Raw genomic sequence first — 22385 nt, 5'->3', positions numbered from 1 at the left:
TGTACCTCCTGTGCTTTCACCGCAAGTTTGCTGAAAAGTTGCAAGGGTTAAAAATAGCGTCACCGTCATTTGTCTCGCTGCCACCGCCGCTCTTACGAAAAAAGCGCGCTGCTCAAACACCAAGAGGCAAGAATGGTGACAGTTGTTCGCACTCGTCTGGTGTATACCTGTGCATTCACTTCGTGCGCCTTTCTGTTTAAAAAGCGTGCTTTAAGTGTCAAGCTGAGACAGTAGTTTGTCCGCGTTCGTCCTGCAGTGTGTATGCTTATTTCGTGCGTTCTTCCTGCTTCATGTGTGCGCCTCAAGTTTCGAGATACTTGTCGTTTTTTGCGTGACATCGTAATTCATTGTTATAGCATTTTATTTCTTTGCCCTTCTGATGAAACAATGCCCTATGAACACTCAACTATCTGTGCGAGCAGACGTTTTCCTTTCGTGTTACGCCAATTCTTAAAAAATCATGAGACGTGATAAGCCAAGTTTTATTTTTTGCCTATTGGTGCATGTATAGCATGTGACCTTACTACGATCTGGCGGCTCACTAATTATTCCTCTTATACTGTCTCAAGGCACCAAGTCTGCCAGATCCAGACCCTCGCTACGAATGAGGGGAGTAAATGCACGTTTAAGGGCTTGTTTTCGTGAGAAGCATAAATAATGAGAACAGATAATGGTATTAACAAAGGTAGAGGGGATAATATAGAAGCATTGGAAGTAATTGGCATTGGATTGTGGAGAAAAAAAAGTGGACGAAAAGAAAACATGCTCTGGGCAGGGACTGAACCTGCAACCTTCGAAGAACGTGTGGACTGTTCTACCGCTTGAGCTACTGTGTCGGCTATACCGCCGTCGACATCATAGAGTGTAAACGTGCATATACACAAGGAATCATCAGTCAGCGCCGCCAGCAGTTATTCAACAGAAGCTGGCGCGTCGCAAGAAATGTTTTCGAGAGCGAGAGGAGGGACGCTTTGATTTTGGGGAGGGCACCTCCAGAAAACGGAACATTTTTGCTCTTTATGCAATTGCTAAAGTAAAGGAGGGAGGGGCACAGGCCCCGGGCGCCCCCCCCCCCTTCTGGCTACGCCCCTGACCAGATGTTGTCTACAGTCGCCATAACGGCAACAGGTTGTGCTGACTACCTCTTCCATGTTTATATCCATGTATTCAGCCTGTAATGTGGACCTAGAGATAGCCTCCATGGTAGCTCAGTTGGTAAAGCATCGGACGCGTTATTCCAAAGTCGCAGGTTTGACCCATGCCCTGGCCAAGTCATCTTTTCGTGCAGTTTTGTTTCTTTATATATACGTTACAACTTCTTCCAATATTTCAATATTCTTACGGGTGAGAGATGTTTATTGTACAAGCGGGATGATAGATGGTTGCGGAAGTCAGGCCTGGCACAGAACGCATTCATTTCTTTTTCATCTACCCGACTTCAACGAAAGTCCCGTATCGTTTCCACCGTTGCAGACGATGCTCACTGGGCGAGTTAGTCAGGTTCGCGCGTGGTATGGCTTCAACCAGGCGACATGTACGACGTCAGTTTTCCTGGAGCGATGGCCAGAAGATGTGAGGCGTGATATCACGTACGTAACGTCGCTAAAGCACGAAAAAACGACGAAGGTACCTGTATAGCGGGCCAGAAACTTTTGATCCAAACCACTCTTGCGATATGGAGTACACAGCCACACCATATCACCTTCGCTGTACGACACACGTCGATGTCGCTTATCGTAGCGAGCCTTTGAACGGTTTTGGGCTGCGAAAGTCCGGAGACGCGCGATGCACCGTGCCTCCTGTGCGTGACAGAGTGTCTCTGCAAGGGATGAGTTTACTTGCTCTGAAAACGAGAGAATTGTGTCAATGGTAGTAGAGAAGGTAAAACGGGATAAACCCGGTGGTCTCTTGCAGTGCAGTGCTGTAGGCGTTGGTCATAAACGGTAAAACTTCGTCCCAGTTTTTATGCTTGGAATCAACGTACATAGCGAGCATGTAATGAGCGTCCTGTTGACACGATCAGTCAAACCGTTCATCTGTGGATGGTATGAAGCGGTGTGACGAAACTGGGAAGCAGACTGGTGAAACAACTCTTCCACGACGTCGGCTACGAACTGACGGCCATGGTCCCTGATGATGACAGGAGGGGGCTTATGCCGGAGGATGCTGTAGCATAGCAGGAAATCACAAACGTGATCGGCTGTTGCGACGAAGACTGCTGGGGTTTCAGCATACCGAGTAAGGTGGTCTACACAGACTGTAATCCAGCGGTTTGCAGTGATAGATCGTGAAAAGGGGCCCATCAAGTAAATACCGACGACCTCGAAGGGAAAAAAATGGAGGCGGTAAGGGATGGAGAAATCCTGGTGGCGCACTTGCTGGACTCTTGTACCGTTGACAATGCTCACAGCTGGTCACGTATTTAGCTGTACCCTGATGCATGCGGGGCCAGTACAAACGTTTCAGTGTACGGTGATAGGTCTTGGCGAACCCCATATGCCCAGATGTTCGATCGTCGTGCATAGCTTGCTGCACGTTGGGTCGCAATGATTTGGGGAACCCCAAAAGTAGGCCGGCTCCCTTTGCAGCGAAATTTCGCTTGTAAAAATGACATCATGCATGACGCATGTGCTCTGATGCAGCTTATTGACGGCAGATGAGAAAAAAAGAGCGAGACTACGGTTTTGACGTTGTTCTGTACGGAACGCTTCCAAAGCTGGAAAACGTGAGTCAAGAGCGGCCAGAGAGTCGTCTTAATTGTCGGCGTCACATTCAGTCGTGGGAAGAGGAAGTCGCAATAGACATTCAGCGCCCATGTGACGGCAGCCACTCTTGAAGCCAACATCAAAGTCATATTCTTGCAAACAGAGCGCCCATCCATCGTGCAAAATGACCAGTTAGATCTCGTGGACCAGTGAGCCAACAAAGTGAGTGGTAGTCTGTGACAATGGAGAATCGGCGGCCATAGATGCACAGGTGAAACTTGGTGCATGGCGAAGACTGCTGCCAGACATTCTTGCTCTGTAACAGTGTAATTGCGCTCAGCTTTACTCAAAGAACAGCTCGCGTAGGAAATGACATGTTCAGCGGTGCCGTGACGCTGAACTAATACTGCGCTGATACCAATTCCGCTTGCGTTTCTGTGAACCTCAGTTGGGGCTGATGCTTCGAAATGATGAAGAATGGGCCCAGAATTGAGTAGAAGCTTCAGCTGCGAAAACGATGACTCACACTCTTTCGTCCACTTGAAGGGTACGTCTTTGTTGAGCAGATGAGTAAGAAGCTCAGGAACATCGGCGAAGATAGGAACAAAGCGCTGGAAATACGAACACAGGCCCAGAAAGCTTCGGAGTTCTCGTAGCAAGCGTGGTTGAGGGAAATCGCTGACCACGATGATTTTGTGGGGATCAGGCCGAACACCGCGTTTGTCTGCGAGATGGCCAAGAAGTAGAGTTTCACGATCACGAAAATGGCACATTTTGGAATTCAAGGTGAGTGCTGCTTTCTCAAGGCACGTGAGAACGACATCAAGTCGACGATTGTGCTCTTCGAACGTGAGGCCAAAGATTACAACGTCATCAACATAGAAGATATACTTTTAATTTGAAACCACAGAGAAGTGCGTCCATAAAGCACTCAAAGGTAGCTGGAGCGTTATATAGACCAAGTGGCATGACGTTAAATTCAAAGAAACCATCTGGAGATAAAAAAGCCGTTTTTTTTCTTTATCGGCAGAGTGCATGAAAATTTGCCAATACCCCGATTTTAAGTCCATGAAAGAAAAGTACGAAGCAGAGTGCAAACAATCGATAAAGGCATCGATGCGGGGAAGCGGATATACGTCTTTTTTGTGACTGAGTTGAGCTGCCGGTAATCTACACAGAATCTTCTTTTTTTTACAAGTATAACTCGTGCTGCCCAGGGGCTAGACAACTCTTGTATAACTTTCTTAGACAGCTTTTTTTCCACCTACTCAGCAAAAACTTTACGCTCCCACGGAAGAACTCTGTATGGTCTCCGACGAATGGGATGGGCGGAACCAGTATCAATCGTATGACGAGTGCGTGAAGGTGGGGCAGAAATTCTGCGGCTATTGAGTGCAAAATCGAAAACGGATGCATGGTTGGCGAGGACTCGAACTAACGCTTGTCCATTCTCTGGCGATTGTGACTTATTCATCATATTCATTAGTATGTAATGACCAGGTCAAACCATATCAGACGCACTTTCCTTTTTCCTGTCATTGCTATTGACTGCAATGTTAACGTTGCTCCTGACGTTGAATTCAAACACAGCCATCCTTATTTCACCAGCTAGTAAAATCGGCTTGATAGAGGAGTTGACCACCAATAACAAGGCTTTGCCAGTACTTGCAGAAATCACGCAATGCGGCACAACCACGATCTTCTTCGCGTAGCTCAGCTGAATTGGGTGAACTATAACGCCAACGTTATCTGTTGTGATACCACAAACATCAACAGGCACTTGGAGCTATTGAATGGGCCGGTAAACCTATGTCGTCAACAGCTGCGATAGTCTGTTGGCATCACGTGTGCTCTTCACAGAAACCACTAACGTTGTCCACGAAATGGGCCACGCAAAGTTTATTTTACAGCTGCCAAAGAACTGGAACAACAAGTGTATCACGTGTACCTGCTATCTGCTGTTGGTGAAACTGTTGGTTTACTGAATGATTGAAAAACTTAGAAGGCTTACTAAAATTTCTGCTCATGACGGAAACAGTTGCTCCTGTGGCGACTATCGCAGACGTGGGGACACTATCTGTAAGAATACTGCCCCTATTTTGTAGCATGGAAACTGGCCGAAGCATATCTGTACGCAGTGAAAAATGTCCGGCGACATCACCTCCATCGGTCGCGGCGTCTAGTTTCCCGGCGGAGGAGGAGAAGTGAGATGCCGACGACCTGGTGATGGTGACTGCGATGCTGGCGGGAGGAGGCTGGTGGTGTCACATTCCACACAGAAGCCGGGGAATCGCTACGGAAGGTCTGTTGGAAATCGGTTCGGTAGTAGCCGTTGGGATGTCAGCGATAGTCTCTCCGAGAACTTGCGTGCCGTGAAGATGCCGAGGGTCGTTGATACTGCGGCAGAGGTAACTGATGCCTCTCTGAACAGAAGCGGGCTATATGTCCACGATTGCCGCAGTAAAAGCACACAGGTGCCTAATGCTCCCCTCGCTGTTGAAGATGGTCAACGGGATAATCTTGCCACGCTGCCTTATTGGGGGGTGACCTTTGCATGGAGTCGTGTTGCGGATCAGGCCTATAGGCATGACGACGCAACTGTACCGGCGTCCTTGAGTCGATGAAGCCCGCAGCGTTGATGGACGCAGGCGGGGGACCGCATGGCCTATAAGAACCGTGGCCATGTGCTGTCGATGGCGCAGCAGCGTTCAACTGATCAAGTTCCTCTCGCACCGTTTCTCGTATTGTTGACGCCAGATCGCTGGGTGAAGGGACTACGTCGATGCTTGCGACCGTTGTGACGTTGGGGAGTCTCTCAAACTTTGCTGAAATGCGCCGAGCTTTAAGGGCTTAAAATGTTCGGCAAGGTCGCATGATATCATTGGCCAACTGCACGTCATGCTTTCCTACAAGGTAGTGATAGATATCCTCCGCAATGCCCAAAGGAGATGCCCGACTTTATCCTCATCAGTCATTTTTGGGTCCACACTCTTGCAAACTTGAGAACTTGTTCAATATACATCGTACATGTCTTCCCAGTGACTTGAGCACGTTGGCTCAGGGTCTGCTCAGCACGCTTGTTTATTATGGTCGGATGTCCAAGACACTTTTTGATTTCGTCCATGCAATTAGCCCACGTAGTCAAATTCTCCTCTTGATTCTCGCACCACATCAACGCGGTTCCCTCAAGAAAAAGTGGTACGTAGTTGCGCTGGCCCGTAGTGTTCCAGTGGTTATACAGACTCACCCGCCGATAGTGCTTGAGCCATTCATCGACGTCCTCTCAAGGTTTCCCATAGAACGGGCGCGGTTTCCTGTAATGGTGTCCATAGGTGTTAGGCGCAGCTGGTTGCATTTTGCCGTCAGGATTAATGATGACTGGTAGCGGTGGAAGTCCTGTGAGTCTGAAGCTCCGGCGAAGCTTCAGGGGTGTGTCTTCTGCCGTACTTGTCCGGTGCTCCAAAACGTTACCCAGCACCCTCCACCAATTATGTTATGGTTGAGAGATGTTTATTGTACAGGCGGGATGATGGTTGCAGCAGTCAGGCCTGGCACAGAACACACTCACTTCTTTTCCCTCTAGCCCACTTCAACGAAAGTCCCGTATCAATATTATCCCCTATAATTTCCCTAGCATAATTGTCTGTTAGTTCTTGTTATTATGATGTCTCACAAACAAAACGAGCTCTTAAATATACACCTCCTTCTTTCATGCGGAACAGGGTAGCACAAATAGAAGACGCATAGTTTGAGCACTTCCATGCAAGTAGAGGAGTAGTTGAGAGAATCACTTGATTTGATCATTACCCATGAGGGAAATGAGTTGGAAATCCCAGTTGCGCACTCGTACATCGCAGTCTAAACGGTATTTTTGCATCATTTTGTTATCATCAGCATAGCTACTTGTTGCACGTATGCAATAGTATCGCAAGTGTCGCTAGCATTCAAAAACATTGCGATATGCGATGAAGCGACTAGCATTTGGTGGTCACAGGATCGATAGTTTAAGCATTTAAAACGCAGACATGGTTAACGACTGTTGAAATATTTACGTTTTTATGCTTGTAGAACACACGAAGCTTCATTGAAATGGAAATTATGCAAATGGAATAAGAACATATTCAACGATCCTACTGCACTTAAGTGCTCGCCCATCTTGATACATCAGTGACGCTGGCTGGATAGAATATTCATTCTGAGTGCATCCAGGACAAATATACAATAGTGAATCCAATGACATAACTTGAACGACATCTCATGACATAAATAGCACGATGTCAAAGAAACAATGGAAGTAGATTTAGCTAAAATAGCGAATCCCCCCTCCTCCTTTAATACATATTACACCATATCCGCGCAATACGTGTTACGTTTTTGCACAAATAAAGCAAGGCCTTCTTTGTAAGCAGTGCGTTGGTATTGCTGAACGATTCTGATTGACGCGAATTTTCTTAGCGCTAGGTCACACGGGTGGAGAACTTAGCGCAATGTAGTGCTGGCTAGCTTCTCACTGGTGTATTCTAATGTGGGGTGATTTCGGGTAACGGTGCCGAGTTCTTTCAGGCGCTGAAGGCATTGCGTGAACTGAACTATGTGTAATAGATGATGATGCTTTAAACTGTGTTCTCGTAGTTAATGATAACTACAGCGGGCCCATTTCCACCTGTCGTGATTAAGGTTGGCTGAAAATATAGCGATTGATTAGTAGGCTTGTTCAAACGAGAGTTTGCGCGGAACAGTGTTACCAGTACGTGGCTCAGTGTCCACTAGTGCGTGACTTGCACCCACATATTTAGATTAGCTGTCCGTTAATGTATATTGCACACGTATGATCGGCGCTCGCCAATATGACATTAAGTGATGCTGTGCTGCCTATATGCTCCGATTGCTATGTAAGAAACGTTACATGTTCATTACTATGACTCTGCCACTAGCACTATAATCATTGCGGCTATGCGCAGTAAAGCGCGAAAATTTTACTTAAGGTGAACGTCAGTGTGCATTGCATGCGCTTCTGCCAAATAAAATTGGCATGCATTTGAAAGTGAATTATTAGCTACCATACAGGCGTGATGGTGTAGTCGGCGTTCACGGTAAACCCGTGTCATAATTACTACCATTAACTCGTGCGCTTTTGTTTCCTTCACCACAATTTCGTATAGGTCAACTATATGTAGGGTGTAACGTCCTAAAACCACCATGTGAGTATAAGAGACGCCGCAGTGAAAGGCTCCGCAAATTAGACCACCTGGGGTTCTTTGACGTGCCCCTAAATATCTTGGTATAAGTCATATTGTGGGCGAAACCTATTTGTTTGCTGACTGATTCACGCATCGTGAACAGATTACACTTTATGTGCTGCTATTGATGTTCGCTGACACTTTCTTGTTAATATTGCAGGTGATTGGCCACGAGTTCATGCACGCATTTGATCTTAACGACATTAAGATTAGTTATTGGACGGAAGACTTCAAAAAGCACTACACTGAAAGAGCACTCTGCGTGCGAAGGTCGCATAAATCTGTTGTGAATAGATGACTCTTCTGATGTTTGGCATTATGATTGTTATTCGTAGGCTAAACTATCTCAATTGTACAATCGTAAGCAATATGAGTTTGAACACTCGAATACACTTCGAATAGCCTTGAACCCTACATCAGCTTATATGCATCAGCTGCTGTCGGAAAAAAAGTGGAAAGGGTTCCGTGCTTCCGCGAGCTGTTGGCCCACTTCCTCTTTGCATCGCTGCTGCAAAGAGGGAGCTTGTCGTTGATCACTAGCCGAGATATGAGTTCACACCATAGCAGCCTGCCTGACGCAGTGACTCCTCATAGTATGTAGCAGCTGAGATATCACCTGTGACGTACCCTGCCACTACGCATACGCCGTGCTTGTAATACATCTAGGTGATGCTCACTGGAAATTTTAATACGCCAGGTCAATTTTTATTTTGTTCTCGTGGAAATTCTTTTGTTTTGCATGATCATTCGTCGTAGCCGTTGTCACGCAATCGACAGCTGTTTTGCGGAAACATTACCGGAATGAAAGAGCCGACAATATGTGGAAGAGTGCCCTTCTTTCCCCTCATCTTTCGTCAGTGCCATCCATGTATCACTCTATCTAGGTTTTGAGGCTATTAGTCATGCCGTCGCGTGTTCGAAGCCGTATTACTCACGATAGTACTTACTGGTCGTCACGACTTAGAGCCTCGGTAGCAGCGTTAGAACTTGTAGTTCACCAGAATAAAGATGCCTGTTTAAAGGTCAGGTGATTATGTTTAGACCTCAGCACATTCATGATCGTCAAAACAATGCAGTGGGCACGCCAATATAACTCCATGAGCATTACCTTACATTCGAGAGCAGACCATTTTCTTGTGAGCAGCTGGGACGGCTGCCGCTCCTCCAATAGACGATGTCAATCAATCATGTAGTCGTCCCTGCTTGTCCTAGGATTTCTACCTGAGCAGCGCGGGCAACCAAGAGATACCACAAACTTTGTACCAGGAAATGCAAATGCCGACGTGCCGTTTCCACTGTTAATTACCCAAAGTAATTAGTTTTGCGGCGTCAACACTTAAACAGCATGGCGGTTTCAGCCCAAGGCGTGGCCATTACGTGCGCACACAAGAACTTCGCTTAGCGAAGACATCACCTGTGCGTCACCTAGCAACATGTCGAAGCAAGCAATGCAGATGACAAGAAAAAAGAAGGATCAGAAGACATTGAATGCAAAGTATTTCTTAGTGAACTTTGGCGACGTGGAACGTATCTATCTATCTATCTATCTATCTATCTATCTATCTATCTATCTATCTATCTATCTATCTATCTATCTATCTATCTATCTATCTATCTATCTATCTATCTATCTATCTATCTGTTTATCTATTGATCTATCTATTTATCTATCTAGCCACCTACAAATTCAGGTCTCCTGGCCGTTTTGATAATGGTATCGATATCAAACTTCGTATGGCTTAACGTAATTGTGTATGAAGAACACATTTGACAAGCCATAGCATGCAAATCAAGATATTTATGTCATGCAGGCTATGATTCACATTTCATGGTCCTGCAGCTCTTGCGGTGGTTTTGTTCACATGGAATGTTGCAAAACTGGTATGCTATGGCACGATTGCATGTCGAACACAAGCGACAGACCCTAACATGAATATCATGACGTGCGTGCAATGTAACAACATGACATGGCGCGCTCAAGCTGCGCTCTCAGCCCTTACGCTAGCGTCACGTTTACCAAGTTTTGTTTTACAGTACGTAAATGGATGACGAAGGTATGTGACTGGTGCAAACATAATAATCATGAGATGCGTGTCATGTAACAACTTGACTACATGCCACGATTATGATGCGCTGGCGGCCGTCTCGCTACCTTCACTTGTACCAAATTTAGTATGACGGGACGTGAATAGATGATTAAGAAGTGATACTGGTGCAAACATAATAAACATGAGATGCGTGTCAGGTAACAACGTTACTACATACTGTGGGCAGCTATGATGCCACGTGTCAGAGCGGAGTAGTAATGTCACGTGACTGAGGAGTGTGGAGGCGAGTGTCTCACGGAGTGGACGGTCACAACACGTGCAGGAAACATGGCGTCCGAGACTGCGTGCTAGCCGTAAGCTCCGAATTGAAAAGAGAGCGACATTCCAGGCATACTTTTTCCAGAAGGCGTCGCCCTGACTTCACTTCCCTTATACATGAAGAATGAATTTGTGTGCATTCAGCGCTCGTTCTGTTAAAGTGCGTTCTTTGAAGCAGTTTTCTAACCATAGGTGGATCAACACGCAAATAAGAACCGAATAGAACCATTCGTAACATTATTCATTGCCCACAAGGCCCTTTTCTAATTGTTTTTTAAATTATAATATATGCCACTAAGGCATGCTTTGCATCACCCCTGGGTCACTCCTGGTTCTTGCTTTGGTGTAACATGGCTAAGCGAACTTAATCATCTCGTTCTCACTCTGCTTACTTTAGTAATAATCTCTCCCTGTATTTCTTTTTGTTTAGACGTTCTAGTGAAAAATGATTTTCAGGATGTTGAATGGGCAACCTTGGCGGACATTCTTCACAATAATGGTTTATCGCTCACCATTAGCAGATGGAATTAAACATTTTCAAAGCGACATTTCTTGTTCTCTGGGTGCCAACTCAAGGAACAATTTTGCCATCGTTGTGACGTTCAAGCAGACAGAAGGACCGGCAGCGTCTCTTAGTTGCCTCAGTGTAGAAGACTATTCTTCTTACGTTTCCACATAAAGGCGCAGAGCTTTTGGCGTCAATAGGGCACCTCAAGGATCTCCTCATTGTGCGCATCGGTTTATTAACCATATTCGCAGAGCGATGGATGTTTTGACACCATAGCGTTAAAGAGCTCGTGTGGCAGAAAACCTGCCGCCGGAGTCAGTCCCGTGGTTCGTGAGCGAAAAATCATCTCTGGGTGTGTGACTGACAAATCAAGGTACCGAAATAGCCATGGGAGGCCGCTACTTGTCCACGCGTGCGTGCGCCATCACACTAAAAATGCCACGTGCTAGAAGAAAACAAAAGTAATCAAGGTCACGAGGCGTGATAGTTTGTTTGCCCTGCCACACCTTCCTGCTTAGAGTCCAGCGCGATAGTCGGCATGAGAAAAGAGATAATGCTATTGCAGCATGCGACAAACCTTCGCAACAACACTCTATCTGTACGGATACTTACAATTTTTTCGGTGTTGACTTTGTGAATGCAATAAGCTCTTTTAGTGAATTCCATCCATGGTTACTTGAAGAAGTGTTTCAGGGCCCCTTTAACGCATTTTATTCGACAAGGGGTACGACAAAAATGAGTCCATTCGGCGATAATAGCGCGCGCTGGTCTAATCTACTATGTTCGTGCGTGTGTGCGTTCGTGTGTAAGTAAGAAAGCATATTAAGTATGCACTTAGCGGTTGAAGAGTGCACTAGAGGCCAGATTTTGCTATCGCGTGCAACTCTTTTTAGAGCATGTATACCCAACGCGTATGTTTGTAAAGCATGAAGAGAATTTTCACTCCATTTCCAAGCAGAGAAAGTTATTTTTACTATATTTTCAAGCTGACGCGTGGTCATGGCGTAGAACACCTGCATGCCTCACAAATGTTGCTGTTCAATGCACAGTAGGACCCGGGCATCTTCAAGATTTATTTTGTTTGCATGTTTCTAGATTTTTTGGTCACGCACAAGAAGATTCTCCACTCATCACCACCGATGTCCACCACCGCCCGAATTCCTGCTAAACGAGCGCTTTTAACCCTATAGTTTTAAAAGAACAAAAATGAATATTTGCTCTTCCAACGAGTTCTCCTACTAAGCTTGCCTCCTTAGTGGAAGCTAATACAAAGTGATTCAAAACTATTCGGTTGTTCAACTAGGCCCTTCTCGATTCCTTAATTAAAATTTTCCATACTCGCACATCCCTCACGTTTAATGAGCACTGTGCATACGCAGCGTATGTTGGATGAGCGAGAAAGCCTGTACTCTTCGCTGGAGACCACACCTGCCCAAAATAATTTGAATGAAAATGGGAGTGCTTTTATTTTCATTTATATTGCAACGGGGAGTATTTAATAGGCTAATGCCGGTTGGGCTAACGCTGCACACAGTGCACGCAAGGATTTAGGACAACAGGGCAATACAGACATGGCCCCACAACAACGTCGTCATCTTCATCCCTTCTGCGTCATTTTCGCACCCGTGCTTGTGGTACCTTTTTATACCCGTGACATTACCCCGGGCAGCAAACACCATCCTGGTGCCTAGTGTTCTTAGATGGACGGGTCACTGTGATAGAGCTTCAGGCGAGAAACATGCACAATGTCACTTGTATGTAACAGTGGGGTTTGTAGTAGACATTTCATTGGTGAAAGGTGTGACTTGGCGCCGAACTCGGTAAGGCCCAACGTATTGTGATGAAAGTTTCTCGCTTAGGCCGACACGACGAGATGGCAGCCACAGTAGCACGAGAGAGCCCGGAGAAAAATCGACATCCTTATGTTGGCTGTCGTAGAGCGACTTTTGTGCTCTCTGGGTCAATGAGAACCTGGCACGAGCTACTGTACGTGCGATCAGAGCACGGGAGATGGCATACGTGGAGATGGCTTGTGCGTACGAAGTGTTGGACGGAAGGTCATGCGGAATCAGGGTAACGAAAGGTAGTAAGGGATCACGGCCAAAGTGGAGAAAAAATGGTGAGTAGCCGGCAGTATCATGACGCGACGAGGTGTAGGCTAAGGTAACGAAGAGAAGGGCAGTGTCCCTATCGATGTGGTCGTCAGAAACATACACAGCAAGCATGTCCGTCAGTGTGCGGTTGAGGCGTTCAGGAAGTCCGTTAGTCTGAGGATGGAAAGAAGTCTTAAGTTGTACCACGTAGCACAGCATTTAAGGATGTCGTGAACCACAAGAGACAGGAAGCAGCGGTACGGTCCATGAGTTGTTGAGAAGGAGTGCCACGTTGAACGATGATGTCATAGAGTCGGAAATCTGCAACGTCCGCTGCGCAGCTGGTTGGTAGCACTCGAGCAATTGCATACTGAGTGGCATAATCCATTGCTACTGCTACCCATTTGTTTCCCGTTGCCGATGTTGGGAAGAGACCTAACAAATTCAAACCCACGTGATAAAATATCTCGGCTGGGACTTCAATAGGTTGAAGGTGACTGGCAGGGACAGACGTAGGCTTCTTCCAACGCTGGCACAGGTCACACGCTGCAATGTAGTGGTGAACGGAACAATAAAGCCCTTCCAGAATACCCGTCGGCGGACGTGGTCATAGGTTCTGGAGACACCTAAATTTCCGGAAGTTGATTCGTTTTGAAGTTTTTGCAAGATGTCCTTGCGAAGATGACGTGGGACGATGAACAAAAGTTCCACGCCATCGGGATGTAAGTTGCGGTGGTACAGAACGTGGTCTTGAAGAAAACCGGATTGAAGACGGTCAATCATCGATGGCAGCAATGGATCTCGGCGTTGTTCGTCGGCTATTTGCAGAAAACTGTTACGGCTAGGATGTTGGCCTCCGCTTCCAACTCAGAGGAGTCGGGTGGATCAACAGGGTGTCGAAATAATCAGTCGGCATCGCTGTGAAGCTTGCCAGACTTGTACACTACAGAGAACGTGTACTCCTGCAATCGCAATGCCCATCGCCCGAGTCTTTCTGTAGGATCCTTAAGGGTTGACATCCAGCAGAGCGCATGGTGGTCTGTGATGACTGCGAACGTGCGTCCATATAGGTATGGACAAAAGTTTGCGTTAGCCCAAATGAGAGCCAGGCACTCTCGCTTAGTACTTGAATAGTTCCTTTCCGACTGAGAAACTAGGCGGCTAGCGTACGCTATGACAAGGTTTGTGCCGTTCTGCATTTGTGCGAGTATTACCCTTATGCCGTCGTCACTTGTTTCGGTGCGAAGCTCCGATCAAGCGTCTGGGTCAAAATGAGCCAACACAGGTGGTGATGTGATCGCCGAAATCAACGACGCAAAGAAATGTTCTTGGTCTTCACGCGAGGAAATAGCCACGTTCTTCTTGAGGAGAACCGTGAGGGGCCGAGCAATTTCTGCAAAGTTGCTCACAAAATGGCAGAAATGTGAACAGAGTCCCAAAAAGCTGCGAACTTATTGCGTGGAACGTGGGACCGAAAACTCGCGCACCATGCGGACTTTATCAGGGTCCGGTCGTACACCAGCAGCGTCAACAAGGTGGCCAAGTAGCTTTATCTGACGGCACCCAAAGGTGTACTTAGACACGTTAAGCTGGAGGCCAGCAGAGCGAAAAACGTCAAAATGGCCGACAGACATGAAAGATGGCTGTCAAAGTTTGGCGAGAAAACGATGATATCGTCTAGATAGCACAGGCGCGTCGACCATTTAAAACCGCAAAGGAAGGAGTTCATCATGCGTTCAAAAATTGCTGACGCATTGCACAACCCAAAAAGCATGACTTTAAATTGACAAAGCCCGTCGGGTGTTATGAATGTCATCTTCTCGGGGTCGCGGTCATCAACTGAAATTTGCCAATATCCAGATCTAGGTCCAGGGAAGAGAAATAGTTGGCACCATGAAGGCAGTCACGCGCATCATCACTTCGAGGTAGAGAATAGACATCCTTTCGGTTATTCGATTAAGATGATGATAGCCGACGTAGAACCACAAGGTGTGGTCCTTTTTTTCAACAAGCACAATAGGTGATGCCCAAGGACTGGTTGAAGGCTCTATGATGTCTTTGTCGAGCATTTTTTCTACCTCCTTCTGGACTATTTGGTGCTCTGAATGAGACACTTGCTAAATACGCTCATGAAGAGGAATGGTGTCGCTAGTGTCGATACAATGGGCTACGGCGCTCGTGCAGCCCAAGGAACGGTCGTCGATATCAAAAAAATGTCGAGATAAGAAAATAAAAGACCACGGAGTGCTTCAACTCGGGACGCTGACAGGCCTTTTTATATTATTTTTTCTAGGAAAGCTCTGTTCTAGTATAGAAAATGTTGCCGGAAAGACCATCTGTTGCGGCAGTGGCGCAAAATGTTGCCAACGCGATGGCAAGAGAAGCATATCGGTCGGTCATCTTGTGTGCGCCACTCAGATGGACTTCGGTAGCGCGATGAGAACCGCGGGACCGACGCGGCAGCAGCAACAAGTGGAGCAGCGTGGTATTGAGCGTCAGGATTTTTGAGCTGTGGTGTGGCGTGAGTTTTGAGGAACTAAGACGCACATGTTGGCAAACTCTTCTCGCACAAATGCCTAAATGGGAGATATTGGGGACAAGTTGTCAGACATAGGGGGTTGATAAGCGGAAGGAGCCATGGCTTCCAGCTCCTGGCGGACAATTCTTGTGATGTTTGGAGGATTCACGATTGGACGTGGCGCCACAGTATCCTCGCAGGAAGAAGTCATAGCGGTGTTCGGGAGTCGAGAAAAAAGTTGAGTGATTTTCCTGCTTTTGACTTGTTCGAACCGCCAACATTCACTGACAATTGAGTCAATGGTGGTACAGTTCTAGCATATCAGAATGTTGAAGACATCGCCGGTTATGCCCTCCAACACATTGCTGAACTTGTCTAGTTTGGTCATGTAATTGTCGGCCTTCTGACACAAGGCGAGCGCGTCTTGGATATAGGTGCCGTACGACTCGGTGGATAATTGAACTCGTGACGCAAGTTCCTGCCTGGCTGCCATTTGTCGAGCAACTGACCGGCCGAGTAAGTCACGGAGCTTGGCTCGGACACGTCCCAACTCGACAGGTCTTCCTTGTGCGTCTCTTACCAGGCGCGTGCAGTACCTGGCAGGTGAAAGATGATGTTGGCCAGCATGAGCGTCTAATCCCACCTGTTATTTGCTGACGCACTCGTATAGGGCGATCTACTCGTCAACGACAGTTGTGTTGGTGCCGCAAAATGTACCTCGATCGAGAAGATGGTAAGGGATCACAGGTGACGGAGCAGGCGTAGACTCAACGGACGGCGCACTGCCTTCAGGCATCAAGGCTGGACGAAACTGACGTCCGCTACGGAGATCCATAGTAAGAATGGTACCCAGCACTTCCACACCAAACATATGTAACGGGGAGTGTTTCATAAGTTAACACCAGTTTGGCAACACTGCAAAGAGTGTGCAAGGATGCAGAACAACACTGCAGTCTAGACACTCCCCCCACAACAACATCGTCGTCTTCGTCCTTTCTGGCCCCGCCGCAGTGGTCTAGTGCCTAAGGTACTCGGCTGCTGACCCGCAGGTCGCGGGTTCTGTTCCCGGCTGCGGCAGCTGCATTTCCGATGGAGGCGGATTGTTGTAGGCCCGTGTACTCAGATTTGGGTGCACGTTAAAGAACCCTAGGTGGTCAAAATTTCCGGAGCCCTCCACTACGGCGTCTCTCATAATCAAATGGTGGTTTTGGGACGTTAAACCCCACAAATCAATCAATCACTCGTCCTTTCTGCGCAATTTCTGCACCCATGCCTGAGGTACCTTTTTATACCCGCGACAATATACATGTTCTGCGTATTTGCGTGCAAGAAAACGTCAGTTGATAGTACTCATAAAACTTTAGGGTCACACAGCTACAAGAAAATTAGTTGTCCTGGTAGATTATGCCTCAAAATGCTAGAAAAAATAATTTCGCTACTTTTCAGCTGCTTGTTAGATCTTCGTGCTACTTTTAGCTACTTTTGTGCTGCAATCAAGCTATTGTTGCTCTCCGAAATTTGGCAACACTGGTGCAACAACACATGTCACCGAGACTATTTAGAACACATTGCGATTGAGTTTCTTCACTGAGTGGAGCAAAAAGTAATCACATGAAAACTTTAATAAATGAGGCGAACGACAAATTCACACCAAGAAATAAGGGCAGCCTTACAGAGAACCACCAGAACATGCTGAAAAAATTGCGTTGAGCACAATAACATTATAATAAAATAAGCAAGTTTCCAAATTCATGTGTCGTCTGAAAACTAGAAGGGCAGCCAACAAGTCTTACGACCAAACTTCTGGAACTTAATCTTTTATGCGCATTACTGGTAATAAAATTAAAACTGGATCATTTCTGTTTGGATTCATCACCCATGAGGCTCCTTTTTAAAATCCAATCTTTTTGAGAATCAGGACATTGATTACAGGAGAGAGGACTGCAGCTGACTATACATAGCTAGCACTTATTTTCTGCTTCTTATTGAAAATCATTCTTATTGGAACCACGCTTAATATTCAATCACCTTATATGTGCAATCAGTCTAGGTGCGGAACACTTAAGAATACCAGGTTGTCGCATGGTGTGATTGTATGCTGTTATCATGGTTTGGTTTTACGCCACCAAAATTTATATAAGCTAGCCGTCCGAGTCGGCACTCAGGCCAAAAAGAAGTCAGCGTCCTTCCGTTGCTCGAGCAGATTCATGATCATAAGTGAATGCAGAGAAATCCGAGGCTACGCTCGGACTGAGAAGTCTTATGTTTCTTGTTATTCGAGTACGTTAAAGACAATAAGATAGCGCACGCTCGTCCCAGGGAAACGACGTGTCACTTTTGTTCTTCAGACACCCTGGTAAAGATAAGTGTGGAGAGCTATCGAGGCCCGGGCTCTCGTATTCCGTAAGCACGTGGCGTAACAAAAGCCTAACGAGATCTACGAATAGAGCAAGAAACAAGCAAGCACCAATTATAAAGGCAGAGTAAAGAAAAACATAGGAAAAGACATAAAAACTAGTAAAAGAGACAGACAACACAAAAGCAGAGATAAAAATACAAAAGGTTACGAAAAAACGAAGAAAAAGGACAGGAAAAGCAAAAAAATTGGAAGCGAAACTAAGCGTGATGCGCATTCACACTCTCCTCAGGCGCGGCAAACTTAAAGCGATCCTGTTGCAACTGTGTCCGTTGTATTAGGTGCGAAACATTTCTAAGTGAACTTCGGCGACTTCCAGCGTATCTATCTATCTATCTATCTATCTATCTATCTATCTATCTATCTATCTATCTATCTATCTATCTATCTATCTATCTATCTATCTATCTAGCCACCTACAAATTTAGGTCGCCTGGCCATTTCGATAACTTTATCAATACCAAACTTGGTATGGCATAACAGACTGTATGAGGAACGTATTTGACTAGTCATGGCATGAAATTATGATATGTATGTCACGAATGTCATAATTAAAATGTTATGGTCCTGAAGCTCTTGTGGTGGTTGCGCTCAGATGGTATGTTGCAAACTAGTGTGGTATGACATGATTGCATGGCGAACACAAGCGACAGACCCTAACATAAGAAATGGCAGGATATCCACGAAGTGCATGATGGAGAGTGGGGCGAAGCATTCGTCCGTCCATGCGTCCGTCTGTGTGACCATCCATGCGTCTGTTCGTGCGCCCGTCCCTGCGTCCGTTCATGCGTCCATTTATGCATCTGTCTGTGTGTCCGTTCATCCATCTATTCAACACTCCAAGTCCCACCATCTCGCATGTTTTTATCATATATTCCCCATATATAAGCACCGCCATTCAGTGGACATTCCAAGGACTAAACGAGAGGTGGCACACGCACACTTTCTTACGGCTTGCGCTTCGGGTCTACTTTCCACCTTCAACAACCTTGAGTTCATGGTATATACTAGTTCACTGTATTCATGTCACTGCGGCCCAATGCTCGCTAAACCTTTCTAAAACCAAGGAGGTTACACCCAGCGAGTATAACGTAGCAACCTTTTCCTGTCAGATAGTGCTCAATGTACATGCCAGTGACTGCTAATGAGAAATGAGAGACAGGAGGGTTCAGCTTTCAATTTCTTACGGCTTGCACTTCGTATCTGCTTCCCCCCTTTAACCGCCTCGAATTCATTCATGGTATATACTAGTTCATTGTATTCATGGTCCTGCGGCTTAACGCTCGCTAAACCTTTCTAAAACTAAAGAGGTTACACCCAGCGAGTATAATGTAGCAACCATTTCTTGTCCGATAGTGTTCAATGTACATGCCAATGGCTGCTAATGGGGATAGCAGCATGTGCGTTGACTAAAAGCCGAAGGCTCCTTTCTGTCATTCCCCATTAGCAGCCATTAGCATGTACATGGAGCACTATTTTTTATTGTTAAACAACGCACAGAAGAAATCTCTTACCGGCACCACCTTGGAGGACAAATGTTATACCTATTTCGGGTATGTGCCACTGATGGTTACGTACTACGAGCGACGCACAAGCCACGCCATCACATCACATATACCAAATTTGGTATTAAAGAACGTGAATGGATTGCGAAGGTATGTGACATGTGCAAACATGATAATCATTAGATGCGTGTCATGTAACACCATCACTTCATGCCACGCTCACGAAGCGCTGGCGGCCGTGTCGCTAGCTTCACCTATAATAAATTTGGTATTACGCGACGTGAAAGAATGACGAAGGTATGATAGTGGTGTAAACATGATAAATATGAGATGCGTGTCATAAAACAACACGACCACAAGCTACGCTTATGATGCGCTTACGGCCGTTTCGCTAGCTTCACATGTTACAAACTCTTTATTATGTGATGCGAACGGACGACATAGGTGAATGATACATCCAAACATGATAATCACGACATGCGTGTAATGTAACATTATGACTACATGCCACGCTCATGATGCGCTCGCGGCCGTTTCGCTAGCTTCACATATGCCAAACTTGGTATTACGTGACGCCATTGGGTGACGAAGAACTGTGACTGGTGAGAACATGATATTGATGAGATGCGTGTCATGTGAGAACTTCACTACATGGCACAGTCAAGGTGCCAATTCATTTCGACAGGACGCGGTGCACGTGCTCGCGGGCGTTCATTTTATTAGGTCAGGCCGGCATAACCACGCCAGGCGGCGGTCCTGCCATATACTCGCAGGTGCGCGCCGCGCTGCGTTGCTTTGACGCATGCGCATTTCAGCGCGTCCAGTGTTCCGCGGTCACGAAAGGAGGGAGTCGGAATGTCGTCTGGGTAACGCATTGGCCCAAAATGCAGCATGTCGCATTTCGCACCGGTTGTCATCGGGCTACGCCGACGGACGCTGGTCGCACCTGGTTTTACACTGTAGAGAGCTCGAGCTCGGGTTTTGTTACGTAGCGTCGCTGTGCCCAGCGTGCACGCACTTTGACGCTACATTGGAGTATATTGGGCTCTTCACTATGAGCTCGCAGCCATTTTGCCAGCTCCACTGATAATAAATTTGGTGTTACGTAATGTCATTATATGACGAAATATACGTCTAGTGCAAACATGATATTCCTGACACGCTTGTCATGTGAGAACATGACAACATATCACGCTTATATCGGGCTCGCGACCTTTTCGCTAGCTCGACGTATACTAAAGTTGGTATCACTTGTTTGGAAACGATGACGAAAATGAACGACACATCCAAACATGATAATCATGACACGGAAGTCATGTACGACATCATTTACTTCCACCTCGTAACGTTGTTCAAATTTTAGTGTGACATATATCAACATTACTAAATTCATGCTTCGCATATCATCGATTCCCACTGTACGTGGGATCTGCGAATTTTTTCTCGCAGAAGGGTAGACAGGCGGGCTAGTTGGTACAAATTCATAATGGAATATTTGGAAGCGCAAACCAACGGGACACAAGAAAAGAGACAAACAAGCACTTGTTTCTCTCTTCTCTTGTGTCCCGTTGGTTTGCGCTTCCAATTATTCCATTATCAATTTTTTCTTGTTTCATACACACGACGAACTTTGCGCAGTTTACAGCGATGAGTGTGCTGAAAGGCAACGAACTTGCATGTTATTTTTCTCCCAAATGTAAATATATGTTACTGTAAAACACCGCTATAAACTACTGCCATACAGCCATGTTAATTTGTTTGGGATTGCGGATGAAACGGTTCGCATGTACAGTGGGTAACGTGGTGCGAGTTTAAATGTTCGATTTTGCCTGATAAGTGTTTGATCTGATAGTAGTGCTGCTGTCGTTCACGGCCTCTTTGTCTTTGTCATATTACGCATTCGAATGCTTTCAATCCGCTTTTGGGAGTTAACCTCTGGTGATTCGTTACACGAACAGCTTTTCATAAATAACAATGCTGAGTGTAAACTGTATATGGAAGGGTCTGAGTACCACCACATTGGACTGCTCTTCTTAGAGTTTTCAAGCTCTAAAAACTAAATAGACGCATTCGTACGCATGAAAACCCTTGGGTTGGAGCATACGATGTGTCATGGTCTTAAAAATTTACATTGCGGTACACAAAAACGAGAAAACACACCTGTGTCACGTGTATCATTTGTCTCTAGAAGCGCTCACCTGTCTTATGGATTATAATCATAATCAGCATTATAATCTAAAATGTCATCTAATTATTCCAACGCAACGAGCGCGGCTACGTCTGGGCAGTTATATACAACAGAGCTCATCTGAATAAATGTAAAATGCAGTCAGAAATTGAGAAATAATCCCGCATAAATCTGCCGATGCTCCCATAATAAGCAATTTTGACAGTTGTTTTCTTACAGTTAGTTTGTGTATTTTAATCAGAATTCAGGCTACCGATTGTAATTGTTGCCTGACCATTTTTTGCAGCTGACCACAACTCTGCAAAATGTTTTAGACGACACAATGGACTCCGAAAATTTGGCTGACTTTGTTGGAACCAGGACAGCGTACGAGGCATTTGCTTCATTGCCCGAGAAATACAAGAGTGTCAAGCTGGTGGGTTTCAACATGACATCGAAGCAACTGTTCTTCGTCAACCACTGTGTGAAGTGGTGCGCTGAGCATGGCGTCTTAGGCGAACGCTATGCACCATTTCATTCTCGCTGCATCGTACCTCTGAGGAACATGCCTGAGTTTTCGAAGGCATATGGGTGCAGTGAACACACACGCATGAATCCGCCACATAAATGCACCTTTTGGTAGGCTGCAGTATATCTCTGTTCTCCTGTTATTCAAATATTAGCCAATAACTTCCTGAGGCAGAACAAACTTGACAACAACGTTACGAAAAGATATTCTTCATCTTTATTTGACTTCTTTAATACCGATGATTGAGAGACGCGTGCTTATATGAGTGACTCGTATTGTTTTCACACAAAACAAAAAAACTAAGCCACAATTTTGTCAGAAAAAACAGGGTGAATAAT

General features: G+C 45.9%; 1 protein-coding gene across 1 annotated transcript in view; it reads left to right on the top strand.

Moving 5' to 3' along the window:
* LOC142803295 (uncharacterized) overlaps nt 1-21923 on the top strand; it is a 32342-nt gene extending 10419 nt beyond the window's left edge. Inside the window, exons 3-4 of the mRNA XM_075888424.1 lie at nt 8106-8231; nt 21826-21923. Of these exons, the coding sequence (XP_075744539.1) occupies nt 8106-8109 (4 nt within the window). The 3' untranslated portion in view covers nt 8110-8231; nt 21826-21923. The remainder of the gene's footprint in view (nt 1-8105; nt 8232-21825) is intronic.
* The last annotated feature ends 462 nt before the right edge of the window (nt 21924-22385 follow it).

The sequence above is a fragment of the Rhipicephalus microplus genome, chromosome 3, assembly GCF_043290135.1.
Source record: "Rhipicephalus microplus isolate Deutch F79 chromosome 3, USDA_Rmic, whole genome shotgun sequence".
Classification (NCBI taxonomy): Eukaryota; Metazoa; Arthropoda; class Arachnida; order Ixodida; family Ixodidae; genus Rhipicephalus; species Rhipicephalus microplus.
Note: the sequence above shows the minus strand (reverse complement) of the source record. Positions and strands in the feature narration are given on the sequence as shown.